Source organism: Phaenicophaeus curvirostris, chromosome 7, assembly GCF_032191515.1.
Source record: "Phaenicophaeus curvirostris isolate KB17595 chromosome 7, BPBGC_Pcur_1.0, whole genome shotgun sequence".
NCBI classification, from domain to species: Eukaryota; Metazoa; Chordata; class Aves; order Cuculiformes; family Cuculidae; genus Phaenicophaeus; species Phaenicophaeus curvirostris.
Window position 1 is genome coordinate 14,197,860 of NC_091398.1, and position 20,498 is coordinate 14,218,357.

Below are 20,498 nucleotides of genomic sequence, written 5' to 3' on the forward strand. Positions count from 1 at the left end.
CATTCTTTCTATGTGCCTCAGCTACCGCTGTTGCAGTGACGGAAGCCTCTAGCACGGCTCCAGCCCCAGTGCTGGAGGAGATGCCTTTATTTAGAAACTGGTGCTAGACCAGTCAGATAATACAGGCAGTTTTCCCAAATCACTTAAAAAAAACAACCAGCAAGTACTTGTTTTTAATTCACTGCTTTTAGTAGTATTGCTTTCTAATGTGTTTTAGTACTACACCGGAGCATAAAGTCTGCTAGCTTTAAACAGGATGTAAGAGGTAAGAGTTGCCTGCAGAAACACTTGTTCTTCAACTGAGTAGCAACTTAAAAGCCTTTTACATATTGGTGGAAGAGAGATCATTAAACAGCAATTTGTTAGCACCCCACAGACATTTGTTTATGTATGTAATACATAAATGCAAAATGAAATCACTCAGATATAGTAGGATCATTGATTACTCAAATATACTGTTACAAAAAAATACATTGACAGTGTTGTTTGTGGACAAGAAAATGAATTTACTGAAATTAGTGAACACTTAAAGGCTTTTTATATCAATTAAGATTTAAGAAAATGCTACATTTCACTTGTTGCATATGAAATTTATTGGATTTGGGCAGGCAATAATAGCTGCATCATAAAAACTCCAGCTTTTCAAATAGGATTAATCATTACCCCACTAGTACCCTATAATCTTCCATTTTTGTCCCAAGAGCATTAACTAAAAACATTACTTAAACCACTGCAGATAAGAAACAATATTCTTTTTTTTCTAACGAACTAATTCCATAATCCACATATTTGCAATTATTATGCATTGTCATAAATTACATCACACTGAAACATTTGACCAATTTCAGGCTGTAAGTGTAACAAGTGTAAACTCCAGAGTAGCCCACCTCCTTAAGGAGTTTAAAACTAATCTTTTATCTTGAGTTCTCTTGTCAGAAAGAGATGCCAACAATGACCTTCAGAATAACAAAGTATATGTAATCTGGTTTAAAGGATAAGATAAAATGAGAAGTTGATTGATTACTCATTCAGACTGCATATAAGTCTCGCATTTGAATTGTCTCTGCACACTAGATTCAAGAGGTTTGATGGGCTTATATTTCCTTCAAGCTATTTGTGCTATTGCACTATAGCAAGATAGAAAACATAAAGTAAAAATTTTTATTAACGTGCTCCAGCAACTTCCAGACTGCCACCTGTTCTTCTTACAAAATCTTGTCAGTTATTAATGTAAGTGAATATCCAATTTTCTTCACCTCCTAGTTATAGTACTTGCTGTGAAAAAAGAGCAGCTGTAACACAGAAGGTACATGACTACACGGATTCCTACAAAGATAAAGAAAACTTAAGACTAGAATCTGCTTGCAGGCAACTATCAGCCTCAGATTTTAGCTTTATATACTTGAAGAATCTTCCTGAAAATACATGTGTTCAACCTATTCAAGGGTATTCCGTATGTTGAATATGTATTCCACGTGCAAATGGATTATTTTGGCCAATAGCACATAACAGCTCAAGTCTGTGGCCCTGTTGCTTGTCTGGATTTCCTCCTGACTATACGTTAGTATTACCAGTATGTCAAATAAAATTAATTGTAATCCAGCATAGCAGCAAAACGCAGCATTAAATGTAACACATAATGTATTACACATAAATGTAACCAAGATACAATAATAGGTCTTTCTCAAATACTTGTCTATAGGCATTTACAATTTATAAAGTTAACAAGCTTTATGAGTTATGGTTTTAGAGTCTAATGTCAGGTCACAAAGTAGGTCAGGTTTTTGAAGTCATTATTTTCTGGAGCAAAACCAGACAGAGGGTCAAAGAACACTTAGGAAGCCAGGTGAAGTCATAATGTAAAAAAGAGGCAATCAGTAAGGATACAAGTAAAGGCCCGAACACCCCACACCTTACACACACAGAGTAAGAAAATTTTTGATACCCCAAGATCAGAACTTCTTCGCGTAAGGTGTGTGATAACAAGTGATATTCCTCTCTCTTTGTCTTCCATTTATTGATTGCTGATAAAGCAACAACAGTTGAAAAAAATATATATATACTTACTTCGTGAACCATTTGTCATTACAAATAAGCAACGACAAACAACGGGGCTGGAAAACGGGTAACTGCAAGGATACGTGGAATGTAAGGCTACTGGGTTTGTGGCGAAATTTGGTTAACAGCTATTCAGCATAAGAGACTAATGCAGGAAAAGTAACCAACACCTACACACACAAATCACCTGTTATTATCTCTGCTAGGTCACTGACTGATAGGTCACAGAAGAAATCACTAAGGCATAGCCTTGAAAAGGTTCAACCAGAACTTTAGAACAAGACAGAAAGTGGTAAACAACGTTATCATGGGTCTCCTGGACCCATTATTACAGGATGCCTGGGACGCCTGCAGAGGTTTGTGGAAATGTGCAAACATTTTATGCGATGGTTATGGGGATATGCCCCAGGTAGAGAAGGTGAATCAGGACAGAAAAAGTGTGGAAAAATGGAAAGGAAATGTCATAAAAAGGAGCTACTAGTGTGAGCTGCAAGGCAGTAGGTTTGTGTGGCCCAGTGCTCCGCCTGATCACTGCAGTATGTCCTGTGTTTTTACTGAGTCATACTTGAAGCATTTTCTATGTGACTGCTCTCTGTTCTGCATGGGTGTGATTTGCAAGCAGACTTCAGGGTCGGTCAACGACTATAAGGAGACCTGTATCTAGAAAGACCTAAAATTTACACCAGTGACCAAGCAAGAGACTTCAGGCCTAGACACAAAACTCTGATGAATCTAAAGCCTGTGTTAACATTTGAATCCAAGAACATGGGCGCTCTTGTAAATCAGGAGAGGGCTGGTGCATGTGTTTCACTAGCAAACTTCCAATTCCCATCAGCTGGAGAACTTTATTAAGTTGCTTGTTTGTTCACCTGAGTGTTGTTTGCATTTTTAGGTGGTGCCAGTAAAGGTTTTCTTTTCCTCTAAGATGCTCTGTGTGACCAGTTGTATCCTATGTATAATGCCATTTTATGAACATGTGCTCAGTCCTGCTATTGGCTGGGTGTGCAAACAGGAACACTGCAAAGCAGACCAAAAGAAGAAACTCCCTGTAGCTTGGAGGCCATCAGATATAGTTTCCCTTCAGAAAGTTGTCATTATTATCCCACAGGAATTACTTTGTGTGGGTCCAGCTCCAACTCTTATAAAACGCCATAGTCTTGCACTACATCATAGTTCTTCCAGACACTAGAAAAGACCCAGTTATCTTCAAGTCTTTTTTCTCTCCTTCCTTTCTGTATGCCATTCCCTTCATACTAACTCACTTTCTGCAAGCCACTCAAGACTTGGTGTCACATCTTAAAAGTTAGAGCTGCAAGAGCAACCTAACTCCAAATTCATGTATGGATGAAGAAAAATCTTTCCAGTTCACCTTTACAGCAAAGCATCTCATCACTAGTAGCTAAGCAGCAAAATGTGTGAATATAACAGTTCAGCAAATACTAAAGCAACACAGCTTGCTGCTTCGAAAAGCCATTAGATTAAATAAGCTTGTATTCTTCTCCCTAAAAAAAACTTCCATTATATGACAGTTCAGACCAAAATAAGACCTCATATGGACCTCAAGACCAGAGGAACACTTTATTTTAAACCAGTATTATTTCTTTAAATTTGTTTCTCTTTTATATGTGTAGAAAGGTACAAGGGCCAGTAGAAAGGGCAAATGCACTTCTAAGCAACATTTCACATAATTTTACCTGTCCAATATTAAGTATGCTTGTATACCTCCACCTTAAACTTTCTCAGTGTAAGATTTCAATGGCAAAACCGGTCATTAAAATTTTTAGAAAAAACAGTTTCACACCTTCAGCTGGGGCTATAAATAGATGTGTTGTAAACACCTAAACCACCATTGACCTGTACTACCAGCAAGATCTTCTAGACCTAACAAATACCTAAAATTGTCTTGCTGAGAAAAGGTGCTAGCTGCACCTTTCAGTATAGCCGAACTCTTAGAATTTCCATGTCATTAGGAACGTCATGATTATAGCACCAATAGTATGCTTTCTAGATCACTAAAGATTGGCCATTCATACAATTATTTACAATACTACTACACACCAACTTAAGCAACTAAAATAAAGAGTATGACAGTTCATCAATGACGAAGTAAATAAATGCACAAGAAAATCCAGACCTTTCGAGCACTACTAGCACTAGAATCTCTCTATTGTCATTTAGAATGGTAAAATTTTAAAAGATATGCATGCTATGGGCCTCAGCAAGGATAACAGCTACCTCACTTAAAAACACTAAAAATTATTTTGTATTAATAAACTTGGATAACAGCATATTATTCTGCAGATCTTGGGATTTCGTGTGCCCTGACCTTATAGTTAACGACAATTAAAGCAGGAGAGAAAGAAACCCCAAATTATGCACTTACTTATTCAATGTCAGGTCAAGGATGAATTTGGAGCCAAAGGCCTCAATCTGGAAGCTTGCCTGGGCCAGATGTACAGCCTGTAAACATGAACACAGAGTTGTATTATACAGTTTTACAGACCATTTAAAGTTGTCAGAGGAATCATGTGCTTATTTTCATTAATATCATAGTCATATGAAAAGCTTTGCCCTTGTACCACATTTGGATAAAAAACAATTTGCCTTTTTTGAAGAGATAAGCAAATGGTACCTAAAAGGCATGTTTTCAAATACACATTCATTCCTCAAAAAAGAAGGAAAAAACCCCCAAACGTAAGATTCATACACATTTCTATATTTTCTATAACCAGATGGCTATGTAACAAAAGCTGAAATAACGCAGTATACTGTTCTTTTAATCATGTTGTCGCATTCATTGACTTTAAAAGGCCTGAAATAATTAGACCATTTGTGATACACACCTTCAAGTAAGAAAATCATGGAAAGGCTTCTATAACATGCTGTGAAAGCATCATTAAAAGTAATCCCTTCACAATTAAAGATTTTTACTTGGCATTGTAACCAAACAATGTACAGAAAACTGATGCTGCTCAACATACAATAAACAAACCCCAACACTAGCTTGTCTTGCCTAGAAAGTTAACTTTAACTCTCAGGATATTCAATTTTGAGACATACATTTTATTCTCTATTCTTTTCAATACTGTTGTAGCCAAAGACATTATAAAATACGTTCATCTGTTTTCAAAAAAAAATTAGAAGACAAGAGATTATCCGAGAATTTATTTTTGTGAAGACACTGTTCCAGAAGAGTGGAAAAGATTAGATCTGAATTTCATAGAACATCTTCCCTGATAACGTTCTAATGAAAACATGCTTACTTACACAGTAATTTGATACAGCATTAATCATTACATAAAACTGGAATACTATGACTAAGCTCTTTAATCAAAAGACAAAAAAGTACTATCTTTCATCAAAAATCACAATAAAGCTCCCATCGTGTCTCAAAAAAAAATCATAAAAGTTTTAGCTAGTTTATGGCAAACTTAAATAGTATGAAGGTTAGTTTTTATGGCCTATAAATACAACAATTTTGTTCTCCTTTGGAAATTTTCCCACAAAGGGTAAACTCATTAGGTTCCTCTTCCATTGTTGCACTACACAGAGAAGCACCAATTTTCATCTGATTTCACAGCAAAGGTATCAATCGTCTTACATATGTAATAAATACAGTTTTTAAAAACAATTCCTAAACGTTGCTATAGTGACTAAAAACAGTTGTGATGTTTCCATTGTTAGTTTACCATTCTTTGCCTGCATAATTCTCATTTTCCTTTCAAGAGTGTCACAACTTCATTGTCAAGGTACTTTAAAAAAAGTATGCAGTTGCAAAACATTTTAAAGACCTTCAATATCATTAAACAATCTCTTACCTATAGCCTTGTTTTGTTTATTAAAAAAAACCAATGACTTCAGCAAGAATTTCAAAAATAGTATTCCTAGGCAATACCGAAAATAATATGGAAGCAAACTAGTATCAAACTCTCTCTCCATTGTATTTTTTTTGGTAAATGAATATTAACAGTTGTCTGGCAAACTGAGTTTACAGCTGCTCTGAATCACCACAGCGAAACAGTTTAAGTATAAAGACAAACAAGTGATTTGAGGGAGAGAAACTGCAAGGACGAAAGCTAGCATATATATACATAAAAAGCAATGAATCTTAATTTAAATGCATGCCTAGTATGAAAGGCTTTTCAGCCCTGCTCCACCTTTTCACAGTGAAACCAAGGAACAGGAGTCACAAAGGGCTTTTCAACATCTCTTAGTGATAAAAATATCATAATGTTTTCAACATGTATACGTATTAATTTAATTTTAAAAAAACCCCAAAAAACAGCACAAAAATTTGTTGCAGGAAAAGGGATGCAATTAGTTTTATCCCATAAAGATTCCACATACGGACAGGAGCTATTGCTCTGAGTCTCCCTCACATGTATGATTTACCTAAAATGATGTGCCTTCATGCATACGCCACAAACAAGACTTCAGTATAAACTATCTGGAAAGTTTAACAGATCATGTACTAGTCCATTAAGATCATTCTGAAACATAAGAAATGAGAACTGCAGAATATCTTAGAGTACTCAGTTTATATATACTGGGTTTTTTCATTTTAACGGTTTTCCTAAATCATAGAATCATAGAATAACCAGGTTGGAAGAGACCCACCGGATCATCGAGTCCAACCATTCCTATCAAACACTAAACCGTGCCCCTTAGCACCTTATCCACCCATCCTCGAAGATAAACATGGTCATTTTGAGTATACTGCATATTTACACATAAACCATGAAGACTGAGTCCTTCCTTTAAGTTAAGATAATCATTTACAGATCTATAACATTCCTACAATATAGTGACACAGAAAAAAATTACTACCCAGTCGGGACTGACTCAGTGTGGTAGATCATGATCCATGTTTACAAGTTATTTTAGATGCAATACAAACTACCAGTAATCCCAAACACTATACTTAGACAAGTCATGCAAAAAATTAACATCAAAAATTATTATATACTTTTTCGCAGTTAGTTTAGACATAAACATTTCCATTTTATACAAGTGCAGCATTTCTTTCACTTCTCCTAACAGACTATCCATCACATAAAACATGTGTTCTTTGTAACACTTTTTAGAACAAGCATCACTGCTAAATAGTCACTTGCAAGAGAGAAATATGAAAGTATTTTGTTTCCCAATTTTTTTTTCAGTTTTGTCACTACTATTGTTCTGACTGCCAATATCAAACGAACTAAATAAGCCAAACTCTTGAATATATTCCATTCTAAGAAAATTCAAGCGATTTAATTGATTAAGAAAATGCTGATGTGTGAAGTATGACATACCTCAAAAAACAAAACACACTTCAAAAGCAATCACAATCTACTGGCTAATGCCTTCAGCTTTTGAAACATGCCAGTCTCCTAAACTTCAGCACAAGGCACCACAGATACCAAAAATGTACATATATTTTGAAAACAAAACAGAACAAAAAAAAAACAAAACCAAAACTGGCTAGTCTCAAGATCAGGAACTTCCAAATGGGCTATTAAATCCAAAAGACAATTTTCCAGAAGACCCTGAGCCACAAACTGCTGGAGTCTGGGAGACCAGTCTAGGAAGTAGCATCCCCATGACTGTTAGGCTTCTATACCCCTCCTCAGGCATCTGCTACCAGTTACTCTCTGGGACAGCCAGACAGATGTCTAGTCTGATCTATTATAGCTTTTCTTTTGTTCAGTCAATCCCATTCAACGATACATGTATATCACCCTTTCAGTTTATAAGCCATGAACCACGTATTCTTTACCTTCCTCCAATTAAAAATTATTTGAAGTAACTTGTATTCTCAGTGTACAATATCATAAGATAAAGTTAATCTTGTATGATTACATATAATAACATTGCTATTTCAAAAACTAATTACATCTGCATATAACAACACTGCTTGCTATCTATTACTGGACTTCCCTCGAAAGATGCAGCATGTACACATGCAATCACTGCACAACCGCTGCCACTACTTTGCTGCCTTGCAGTAGAGGATGTTCTCTACCAAACTCAGCTCAAACTATTGGTTACAAAAAGAACACTGGATTTTAAATCCTGGCAGTTTAGCAAAAAAACACTATTTCATATTCAGGTGAATGTGAAACACCACTGCTGCAGCAAAATGCAGATATTGTTAAGCCAGTTTAATAACAGATAATCACCTATGAAAGCCATAAAACAGAAATCAGATGAAGGTAATGACACTGAAGTGTGTAATCATGGAAATTACATTCTTCCTGTAACAAATTAGCACAGAAAGCTACTAGTGAGTTGTTACCAGGTGTTTTACCCATTACAACTGCCACGTACCACCCTGATGGAAGTGCTTCAAAAATGCATCAGTGGAATTTGGTTATACAGCTTGTCATTTCACAGTATTCTCTTATCAGCTGCTGTGTAATACAATGTCTGAAGTATAATCTAAAATACAGTGTTCGTCTGACAGGCGCAGAAATATAAACTCAAACAAGAATATAATACAGATTAGCATATATTTTGAAGAATGCATCTGGGCTAGATAACTTACCATGTCTTTTCACAAGAAAAATATTAAACATCATCTTCTTGTACCACCTGCACACATGCATCTGTTCACATCTGCATGAGTATTCCATACTTACATAAAAAAGAGACCAGGTTCCCTTGTAAACGTTTGTCATTTTAAAACCTCTGCAAAGTTTTCCTGCTTTGACAGCAATAAGCTACTGCACCAGCAAAGCTGCAAAATTACATAAAGTTTTTCTGCAGCAAAGGCTTACTGATTATACACAGAGAGGTGGGATGAAAGGTGTTCTCCTACCCCCAGGCCCAATTTTTAGAGAGAGAGAAAAAAAAAGTCTTTTTTTTTACTGTTCTGGAAGCTCAGATTACCAGCATAATCGTTGTAGTAAGAGACGCTTCATACTAGAGACATTCTGAGTGCTATAGCTGCTTGTGCAAAGTGGAAGCTCTCAGTCTTTTTTCCAAGCTAAAAATCAACATACATAAAGAATTCCAATTTCTTTCAAATCAGTCATTAGCTTACTGTAAGTTTCAAAATAAAAATGGACTAGAAAGCTGCAACTGGAATCTCAGTTCTACTAATCCATGTCACAACCTGAGTACATCCATTGTTTTCATTATTGCACTTGGGCATAATTTGTTCGTCATTCACTTTTTCCAGACTTTCAGGAATTTTAGAACCATCATCACCAAATGTAAAGTACTACATTGGTTTTACTTCCTTCACAGTAAAACTATGCCAAATGCAATAACGTGTTATCCCTTCAAAACTACAGTTATGTCACAAGTCTTTAAACAAACGTAACAGCATTATTTAACTGACTGATAGGACCTATGGGCCTTTTGCTATATTCACACAAATAAGATCTCCAAGTGACAAGCTCGCTGCTTTTAGAAATCTATTTTTGCACGTAGTTCTGCTGACTAAAATAGTGGCCAAAGCTGCTTCTCTATTTCATCAGCTGAGCAAGGGGTTCCATCACTTCTATTTTGGAACTAGAAACCTAAGTCAGATTTAGATGGATTTTACACCACTAAAACCTGTTTTGATCTAGACCTTCATTCTGATAATAGCATAAGTTTTGCCAGAAATCAACATGAATTACTGTGTATTAGTTCCTTGCTCTTCTCATAGCTTGATTGCCTATCTTCAGACTCCACACAGAAGCCACTCCTCTTCAGTGTTGGAAAACATCTACTATAGGGCACATACACTGAGATAACCAGCAGGTCCAGGGAGGTTATTCTCCCTCTCTACTCTGCACTGGTGAGGCCGCACCTCGAATACTGTGTTCAGTTCTGGGCCCCTCACCACAAAAAAGGATGTTCAGGCTCTGGAGCGAGTCCAGAAGAGAGCAACAAAGCTGGTGAAGGGCCTGGAGAACAAGTCTTACGAGGAGCGACTGAGAGAGCTGGGGTTGTGTAGCCTGGAGAAGAGGAGGCTGAGGGGAGACCTCATTGCTCTCTACAACTACCTGAACGGAGGCTGTGGAGAGGAGGGAGCTGGCCTCTTCTCCCAAGTGACAGGGGACAGGACAAGAGGCAATGGCCTCAAGCTCCGCCAGGGGAGGTTCAGGCTCGACATAAGGAAAAAATTCTTCACTGAATGGGTCATTAGGCAAGGGAACGGTCTGCCCAGGGAGGTGGTTGACTCGCCTTCCCTGGAGGTGTTTAAGGTGCGGGTGGATGAGGTACTGAGTGGCATGGTTTAGAGATTGGTGGGAATGGTTGGACTCGATGGTCTGGTGGGTCTCTTCCAACCTGGTGATTCTATGATTCTATGATAACCTTCCACTATTCACTGGAAATAAAGCATTTCATACTGAGATGTCATACGTAACTGTCACAACAGCACATAAAATCTCATGCTTAAAACTTACAGGATTTCAGAGAAGTTCCTGTTGATGATTTCTTTCTGGTCTTTAACAACAGAGAGGTTAATCTGATGTACTTTGGTCTCAAGCCTTGAAGGCTATTCTTGAAAAGTATTGTTTGCACATGAACAAAGGCTCAGGTCTTCCTCTGAAAGCAACCCTACTGTTGCTCTTTTAACCCCAATGGCCAGAACCCACCATTCACTCCCAAAACGACAATACTTGCATACCTGTCTTAGTGTCACTGGCCTCTAAAATCATATCCCTCTCAGTGTGTTTTGTTGATAAGACTCTATAAAGTAGTGCATGAACATCTTGGACCACTTTTCTGCAGTACTTAGCTTCCCATAAACACTAGAAAACCCATAAACTTCATTTTTTTAATTACAGAACAAGGCCTGACAAGTGCAAGCGACTACCTGATGCTCAGGAACTGAAAACATTTATAGGATTTCGCTTAAAGCCCATGACAGGACCCAGAAATTACTCCGCACTGGTGAGACTGCACCTCAAATACTGTGCTCAGTTCTGGGCCCCTCACCACAAGAAGGATGTTGAGGCTCTGGAGCAAGTCCAAAAGAGAGCAATGAAGCTGGTGAAGGGGCTGGAGAACAGGCCTTATAAAGAGAGCTGGGGTTGTTTAGCCTGGAGAAGAGGAGGCTGAGGGGAGACCTCATTGCTTTTTGTAACTACCTGAAGGGAGGTTGTGGAGAGGAGGGTGCTGGCCTCTTCTCCCAAGTGACAGGGGACAGGACAAGAGGGAACGGCCTCAAGCTCCGCCAGGGGAGCTTTAGGCTGCACATTAGGAAAAAAATTTTCACAGAAAGGGTCGTTGGGCACTGGAACGGGCTGCCCAAGGAGGTGGTTGAGTCACCTTCCCTGGAGGTGTTTAAGGCACGGGTGGACGAGGTGCTAAGGGGCATAGTTTACTCTTTGATAGGAATGGTTGGACTCAATGATCCAGTGGGTCTCTTCCAATCTGGTTATTCTATAATTCTATGAAATATACTAAAAAGAAAAATTTTTAGAAATATCATGATCCACATTTCAGCCGGGAAACCAGGACATACAGCTACTTGAGGAGAAAGTGGCATAAAGAAGAGCACCTCCTACTCCCAGAAACTGAACAAGATGGGTTTGTTTCTTCAAATATATTAATAAATATATTAACAACAAAAGGAGGGCCAAGGATAACTTCCTTCCTTTACTGGATGCAGGGGGAACATTAGCAACAAAGAACAAGGATAAGGCTGAGATACTTAATGCCTTCTTCACCTCAGTCTTTAATAGTAAGGTGACTTGTTCTCTGGGTACTCGGCCTCCTGAACCAGAAGACAGGGAGGGTGAGTAGAACAAAACTCCCATGATCCAAGAAGAAATGGTTAGAGACCTGCTCGACTAATTGAACATTCACAAGTCTATAGGGCCAGACCAGATCCACTCAAGAGAATTAAGAGAGCTGGCAGAGGTGCTCACCAATCCCCTTTCCATCATCTACCAACAGTCCTGGCTGAATGGGAAAGTTACACTTGACTGGAGGTTGGCAATGTCACATCCATTTACAGGAGTCAGAGGAAGGATCTGGGGAACTCTGGGCCTGTCAGTCTGACCTCAGTGCTAGGGAAGAGCATGCAGCTGGTGATCTTGAGTGCTATCATACAGCACATGCAAGACAACCACACAATTAGGCCCAGTCAACATGGGTTTATGAAAGGCAGGTCCTGCCAAACTAACCTGATCTCCTTCTATGACAAAGCTACCCACTTAATGGACAAAGGAAAGGCTGTGGATGTAGCACACCTGGACTTTAGTAAAGCCTGTGACACCTTTTCTCACAGTATTCTGCTCAAGAAGCTGGCTGCCATTGGCCTGGACAGGCGCATCCTCCATTGGGTAAAAGCTGGATGGATGGCCAGACCCAAAGAGTCGTGGTAAATGGAGTTAAATCCAGCTGGAGGCCAGTCACAAGTGGAGTTCCCCAGGGCTCGGTGCTGGGTCCAGTTCTGTTCAATATCTTTATCAATGATCTGGATGAGGGGATTGAGTGTAGCCTTAATAAGTTTGCAGATGTCACTAAGCTGAGTGGAAGTGTGGATCTGCTGAAGGGTAGGGAGGCTCTGCAAAGGGATCTGAACAGGCTGGATCGATGGGCTGAGACCAGTAGGATGAGGTTCAACAAGACCAAGCACTAAGTCCTGCACCTGGGACACAACAACCCTGTGCAGCGCTACAGGCTAGGGCAGGAAGGGCTGGAAAGGTGCCTGGCAGAGAAGGACCTGGAGGTGTTGGTCAACAGCAATTGAATGTGAGCCAGCAGTGGCCCAGGGGGCCAAGGTGGCCAGTAGCACCTCAGAAACAGCACAGCCAGCAGGACCGGGGAAGTGACTGTGCCCCTGTAGTTGACACTGGTGAGGCTGCACCTCAAATCCTGTGTTAAGTTTTGGGCTCCTCACAGCAAGGACATTGAGGGGCTGCAGCTCATCCAGAGAAGGGCAACGAAGCTGGTGAAGGGGCTGGAGCACAAGCCTTATGAGGAGTGGCTGAGGAAGCTGGGGTTGTTTAGCCTGGAGAAAAGGAGGCTGAGGGGAGACCTTATCGCTGCCTACAGCTATGTGTAAGGAGGTTGTAAAGAGGTCTCTCCTCCCAAGTAACAAGTACAGGATGAGAGGGAATGGCCTCAAGTTGCACTAGGGGAGCTTCACATTAGACATCAGGAGAAATTTTTTCATTCAAAGGGTTTTCAGGCACTGGCAGAGGCTGTCCAGGGAGGTGTTTGAGTCACCGTCCCTGGAGGTATTTAAAACATGAGCAGACGAGGTGCTCAGGGATCCCGTTTAGCAGTGGACAGGTATGGACTTGATGATCTCACAGATCCTTTCCAACCAAACAATTCCATGATTCCAAGACAGGAAGACCAATTTCAGCCCTCCTCTTAGTCAGTAGCTACTGAAGACACAGAGTGCCAATAAGCCTTTTGCATTAATAGAAATTCAATATAGAACAGAAAAAAAGATGAAGTACACAAAAATTATCCATTTCCCAAGAGTGTAAATTGAAGGTGCACCACAGAAAATTCTGAAAAAAAATTTAAAGCCAGCAGAAATACTACAAAGATTCTTCAAGAATCAAACTCATACACATAAGCCACATGAATTTCATTCATTAATTTTATCAGTTTATATTACAAGGGGATTAAAAGCGAAAACATGGCCTAAGACAGGGAAGGGAAGACAATAATTAAAGCACAGGATTTTCCTCTTGATTTTAGTAAGAATTCATGTGATGCCACCTCTCTAGAGATTATTAACCACGATCTTTCATATTTCACAAAACAGACCTGCTTTTTCTTCAATACCACCTCCTTTGCAATGATCATGATACAGTTGTTTTCCTTCCATCTTAAGGAGGCTTTCCCTCTCACCTTTCATGTGCTACATACCCAAGTTGCATAGAGGACTGAGACAACACTGCATCTCAGCCTTTAAAGCAGAGCAACATAGGTGAAAACACAACATTCAGCCTGGCAGAAATATTTTTTTTATTTACATGACAAACAGTTGAGCTGAACAGAAGCACATAGAGTTTCACCCCAAGAAAAATAGCACAAAATTAATATTTTTTTTTTTCCTGGGGTGGGGAATCGTCTTCATAATCAAAACTATTATCACACATTTTTTCCAGTTATTAGGGCCTGCAAAAACAATTTTCTGAATACCACCTTCCTCCTCAAAATTACTCTAACAGCTTGGAATTATGCATGAAGACACTGCTTCCTTATAACTTGTGAGAACTTACAATTCAGTGATCTAAAAACACTTAGGAACCATCCAGCAGATACAATCTTTCTTCATATGCACCTAGTTTAAGCTATTTTCCACTCAAAATTGGGTAAGGTTGCCCTGAGCTGGCAATCCTCTTATCCTGAGACTGCAGTTCATACTGCGAGATTTTTCGTTTTGCTGCCCACTATAAGGACTTGATCCTAGCTTTTTGTGACAAGTTGTGTACCATGCAGTCTTCCAGCTTGGTCCTAACAATCTTGTATATGCTGTTTGTGAAAATGAATTAAAGCTGTCATCTGGTTCAATAAAGACAATACCAGTTTGTTCAAAATGTTATTTTCATCTGCAGAAGCTTAGAAAGACAGAGCCACAGAACACAAATGACTCAGATCTCCTCAGTAAGTTTAAGGATTCCTGTGAGGTTCTTTGGTGTTGTTTTGTAAACAGATGCTCATTTTTGAACATTTCACACTAAAAATAACTTGAGAAGAACTCAAAACCTTAGTTTGGCTATGAGGAAACAGGTATACAGATTTCAGAGTCTTCAAGTGCCTTGGAGACAGACAACTTCACTTGGTCAAAACCACGTGAACATTCATTCTTCTCAAACAGTGAGAAAAAGTTTCTTAAAAGAACAAGAAAGAATGAAAAAGGTTCTACCAGCAGCGTAGAACATATATGCCCTCTCATTATGGTGGAATTTCACCAAATTCAAAAGAGGATCAGTGCTAAGAAACCAACTTGTTATTTACATTTTTTGATTCTCTGGTATGCTGTTTTCTCCTCCAGTCCTTCTTTCTACCTGCATTTCATGAAGACCCTTACTTTCAGAAGAGACTTTTAAAAAAATAAAATATTTTAAATCATTTCACAAAAGTATATTCCTCTAGCTTTACCTCTTTCTTCTCATATTCACACAATTTCCTCTACTCTTCCCCTCTCCTTATAGTGACTCAGCATTTCTGAGGTATTTGGGCCTCTATCCCACAAACTATCCATACAGCTTATATTCTTCTGGCCACTATAATGAAGTTCCACAGAAAGGGGTCTACTGAATAGTATCTATAGTTAGGGAGCATATCCACACCATATACGTATAATAAGGCTGACAAGAATATCATCATATTTCTCTTTACTTTCTTCACAAGCTAAAAATCAATCCTAAATACATCTTTCTTTCTTTACCTCACTGTGAAGGTATTTTGGCTATTTCTTTTTATTACCGATGTGGGAGATGACAAAATCTCAAAAGTAGGATTTATTACAATATAGCATTTATTTTAATTCTAGGAAATAATAAAAGCAAGTACTAAAATATCGCCCCTCAAAGAAGAGAAAAATCAAACCCCTCATGCATCTTTCACAATCTGGTTGAAGATGCAAGCTGGTGGGGGGAAAGCCCTCTAAGGTGCTCTGGAAGCAAGACATGCAAAAATAAATCCAGCCAAGGAACATAACCAAGCCTTTCCTTCAATTAAGTGCATCAAAGCAATACAATTTTCATGCCAAAAAGAATGAACCTTTCTGTGGGGAAAAACTGCAGCGTTAGCCCTCCCTACACTTAAAAGGGACATAGTGAGTAGAAAGGAGATCTACTTTACACAATACTCAGCAGCAAGCATACCCAAGGAAATCAATACCAATCCTGTCAGCACCAATTTCTGCAGAGCTTTACCCCAACAGGTAGGCAGAGATAAGGTAGGGCACAGTAAGGATAGGCAACAGCAGCAATGTTCTTACAGGAATGCTGGGTAAGTGCAGAGATTGGTGGACTTTCTCCTCCGTGGATTCCCAAGAAAAAGCACATGCAGAAACATGGAGGAACCGCTATTCCCAAAGGCAGGTCTGCCAAGTACTTGCAAATCCCTTTCTTCCCTTACCCATCTCCAAAGAGGGGAACAGAAAGTCCCCAGTGTTTGAGTTTATTTAAGAGAGTGAACTCACTCAAGAGGGATATTGGTCCTGAACGTAGTATTCTGTGAAGTAGCTTGAGTTTCCAATAATCAAACATTTTTTCTGTGCCATTCAAAGCATACTAGTGTATCGAGGCATATCCAAAGGCATATACTGGTATCCAGGTTCGATAAACTAGGAAGCAACCCTTTGTCCCATTAAAACTATACAACTATCTTTTCTATTTTTCAAAGACCATACAGCACTTCCACAGTAATTCTACAACTGCAAAGGCACATAATCAATACCAACAAAAGTACATATAATGCACAATAAACTCACTTTCTAAAATTTCAAAAGAAATGCAATTCAATAGGTAGGAACTCCATTATAGCTAAATCCTTCACTATTATATACACCGATCTGCTTTGCCATCTCTCTTTTCTACCACAGAAATCTATTTACTATACAAATCATCCTTAACTTCACTTTATCTTTTTAACTTGTGGCAAGAAATTAATTTCTAAAATAAAAACATATAAAACCACAGTGGAATAATTTTAAAGGGTGCATCCTAAGCAATATAGTTTAGAATAGGTTTACTTCTTCACCAGGTTCTTTGACAGAAGCGAAGTTTGTTCAACCCCATGCAATTTCATGGAAAAAAATTACTATTTGCATCCATACAAATTGAAATATTAGATCTTGTCATTAAAAATGAATAACGCAGGTATTGTTTGACAAAAAAATGGTAACGCTTCACTGTGGTCTTCACTGGTCATACATTGACAGGAAAACAATACTGCATTTATTTGGTAGTGCAAGATACACTCAAAGCCAAGGATCCCATGCTCTAAGTTCAAGATTCTAAAGCATGTCCCTTTGCAGACATTGCTGCAGTCTTGATCTATTTTGCTAGTAGCATTTTGTTGATGACGGTCAAAATAAGTCAAGACACTGGAATCTACGCTGATCAGACAAGTCAACTTTGCGTAATTCCCATTTGTTTTATATACAGCTCAGCTTTTGAACCATCCTGAAATTCAAAATAATCATTTTTAAATTAACCAAGGGAAATTACATTCTTGTTTAATTACGTGTTCCACATTAATGTTTTGAACATTCTGCAGATAAGCCTCCTTTTTACCCTACCTTGTTGTGCTTCTGCTGGTGCCTTGCCCTAGTATCCAGGATATGGTAAGGGGTCTCAGAGTCTCTGTTGATGTAATAGATCAGTCTTGAAGGCAGTGTGATTTCTTTCTGGATTGCATTGCTGTAGCTGTTATTTTTACTGTTACTGCTTTTATTCTGTTGTAATGTATTCTCTTCATCTGCCAGTACCCCCTCTATACCGCCTCCCGTTTCATTCCAATGCAGGTCTGAGGAAGAAAGATATGCCGGCCATAAATAAGAGGGTAGAATCTGTTTGTTTCCATTAAAAAAAGCTACACATTTACCTTGCAGTATTTGAATATTTTATTTATCACTCAAGCAAACAAAAAGATAGCTTACTCATAGAACTAGATCAGATTCATTTTTCACATATAAAATAGCATAAGAAATAACATCATTTATTTAAGTGCACATGCATTTTCATACGCAGTCATGGCTTATAAATATTTTAATGCCTCTCAACCTGGAAGAGGAAAAGAAATTAATAGATATGTAGTTACCCTCTACATCCTCTTCAATAGCTAAATCTTCTCCTCTCTCTCAGACACACACACACAAACATACATTTACAAAAGGTTAAGAATACTCCACATGTTCCTAAGAAACTGATTTCAGAGTCCCTGTACACTAAATGCTAATCAATTCCCTTTAACAATAGGAAGTTTTCTACCTCTCTCAACTTCGAAATGAGCCCTTTTCTCCAGTGGCTGCTTTTCATATGAGATCCTGTATCCTTCCTTATTAAAATTTCAAAATGCAGTCAATGAACAGGCAATGTAACAATAACATCCCGATGGACAAACCAACTGCATTCAGCTTTCCACGTCATCTATGTGCAATCAAACCCAAATACACAGAAAACACACAAAAACCCAACCCACACATTCAGATTCAATTGGTTCCAAGCCAGATGCTGGTGCACACACGAAATCCACCTCAGTCTGTTTCTGCCGCATACCCCACCAGCCTGTTTCTACACGCAGCATCCTCTGCCCACCACACCGAAGCAGCAGCTTCAGCAGATCAGAGGGGGGAACCTCACATCGCAAAGATTTTTTGTAAGCACGCAAATCAAGGAAACATCTTCTGAGCCCCGTTTTCCCATACATGCCAAGACAGACATGTACAGAAAGTTGGAAGGTGTGGAGGAAGGAACCTTCAGGGGAGATGGATGATATCAGGGTTCATCCCCTGGGGCAGGGAGAACGGGGTCGAGGGGCCAGCACCTCACGCACACACACAAATGCATGCACGTACACACATGCACAAATATACATATATGCACACATGCACACGTGTGCACACACTACGCGCTCACACATGTGCAGGCACACGCACAGATGCACACGCACACACACATATGCGCAGAAACACGTATGCATGTATACATGTGTGCACATGCACTCATACGTGCAAGCACATGCGCACACACATCCTCATATGCAAGCACACATATATATGCACACACATACACACGCATACACATATGCACACATGCATGCACACACATGCAAACACGTACGTGCACACACGCACACACACGCAGAGGCACGCACACATGCAAACACGCACATGCACACAAGTAAACATACACACGTGCACACACACATGCACACACTGCACACATACACCTGCACATGCACACACACTTACACACACACCTTCACATGCACACATACACCCACACACCTGCACATGCATGCACACAGTTGCGTGCACACACACCTGCACACCTGCACCTCTGCACACAGGTACCTCTGCACACGCACACACCCGCACATGCACACACACTTACACATGCACTTGCACACTCACGCACGCACTTGCACACGCACTCACCTGCACACGCACACACCTTCACATGCATGCACACACTGACACATGCACGCACACCTGCACACGTACGCGCACACCTGCACATGCGCACCTGCACACGCATGCACACAATTGCACACGCACACACCTTCACATGCATGCACACACTGACACATGCACGCACACCTGCACACGTACGCGCACACCTGCACATGCGCACCTGCACACGCATGCACACAATTGCACACGCACACACCTGCGCACCCGCACCTCTGCACACGCACACACCTGCGCACCCGCACCCCCCTCCGCGCCCCGTACCCACCGCGGGCCGCCGCAGCGGCGCAGGCGGGGCCGAGCAGCAGCAGCAGCAGCAGCGGCGGCGGCGGCAGCAGCGGCGGCGCGGGGCGGCGGCGGCGGGGCTGCCGCAGGGAGAGGCTGCCGGGCGGCTTCATGGCTCATAGCGCCCCGAGGGCGGGCGGGGGAGGGCGTGGGGAAGGAAGGGGGCGGCGGGCGGCTCCCCCCGCGAGCGGCTCCCGCCCGTCCGGCCGCTCTCCCCGCCGCGACGGGAGGAGCAGGAGGAGGAGACGGCGGGTCCCTCAGCGCCGGGGCGGCGCGCGCGCACCTTCCCCGTCACGGCCGGCCCCGCCCCGCCGCCGCGCGCTCCCGCGGCCCCGCCTCCGCGAGTCCCCGCCGCCCCCCCCGCCCATCCCTCTGCGGGGGCGTCGCGGTCGGGGCGATGTGCGGAAAGCGGCTGGGGGTGGAAATGGCCAATGTCGTTTTGGTCTTAGACCTGTTAAGGTTGGAAAAGACCGGTGAGATCACACAGTCCAGCCGTCAGCCCAATGCCACCGCTAAACCATGGAATCATGGAATCGTAGAGCTGTAGCATCATTGAATCATAGAACCAAGGGATTATTGAACCACTGAATCATTGAATCAGAACCATAGAATTATTGAACCGTAGAATCATTGAATCAGAACCATACAATCACAGAACAACCCCAGTCATTGAATCACGGAATCATAGGATGGCTTGTGTTGAAAGGACCTCAAAGCCCATCTAGCTCCAACCCCTGCCATGGGCAGGGACACCTCCCACCAGACCAGCTGCCCAGGGTCCCACCCAGCCTGGCCTTGAGCACCTCCAGGGATGGGGCAGCCATAGCCTCCCTGGGCAACCTGGGCCAGCGCCTCACCACTCTCATGGTGAAGAAATTCCTCCTTGTGTCCAGTCTTAATCTGCCCCTCTCCAGATTATACCCATTGGCCCTCATCCTATCACCACAAGCCTTTGTAAACAGTCCCTCCCCAGCTTTCTTGTAGCCCCTCCAGGTACTGGAAGGTTGCCTGAGGTGGCAAGGCCGCATACCCCTTGAAACCCTCGAGGGAAGGTGACTCC

The 20,498-nt window shown here is 40.9% G+C and overlaps 1 protein-coding gene across 8 annotated transcripts in view; it reads right to left on the reverse strand.

Moving 5' to 3' along the window:
• Positions 1-19,551, reverse strand: part of ADAM23 (ADAM metallopeptidase domain 23) — an 80,232-nt gene extending 60,681 nt beyond the window's left edge. For all 8 annotated transcript variants that reach the window (XR_011337725.1, XM_069860833.1, XM_069860831.1 and 5 more), the window contains exons 1-3: positions 19,422-19,551; positions 17,261-17,487; positions 4,442-4,518 (exon numbers count right to left, since the gene is read on the reverse strand). Coding sequence is in view for 7 of the 8 variants with exons in the window: in XM_069860833.1 (XP_069716934.1) it covers positions 4,442-4,518; positions 17,261-17,487; positions 19,422-19,551 (434 nt within the window). In the remaining variant the exon portion in view is untranslated. The remainder of the gene's footprint in view (positions 1-4,441; positions 4,519-17,260; positions 17,488-19,421) is intronic.
• Positions 19,552-20,498: the final 947 nt, after the last annotated feature.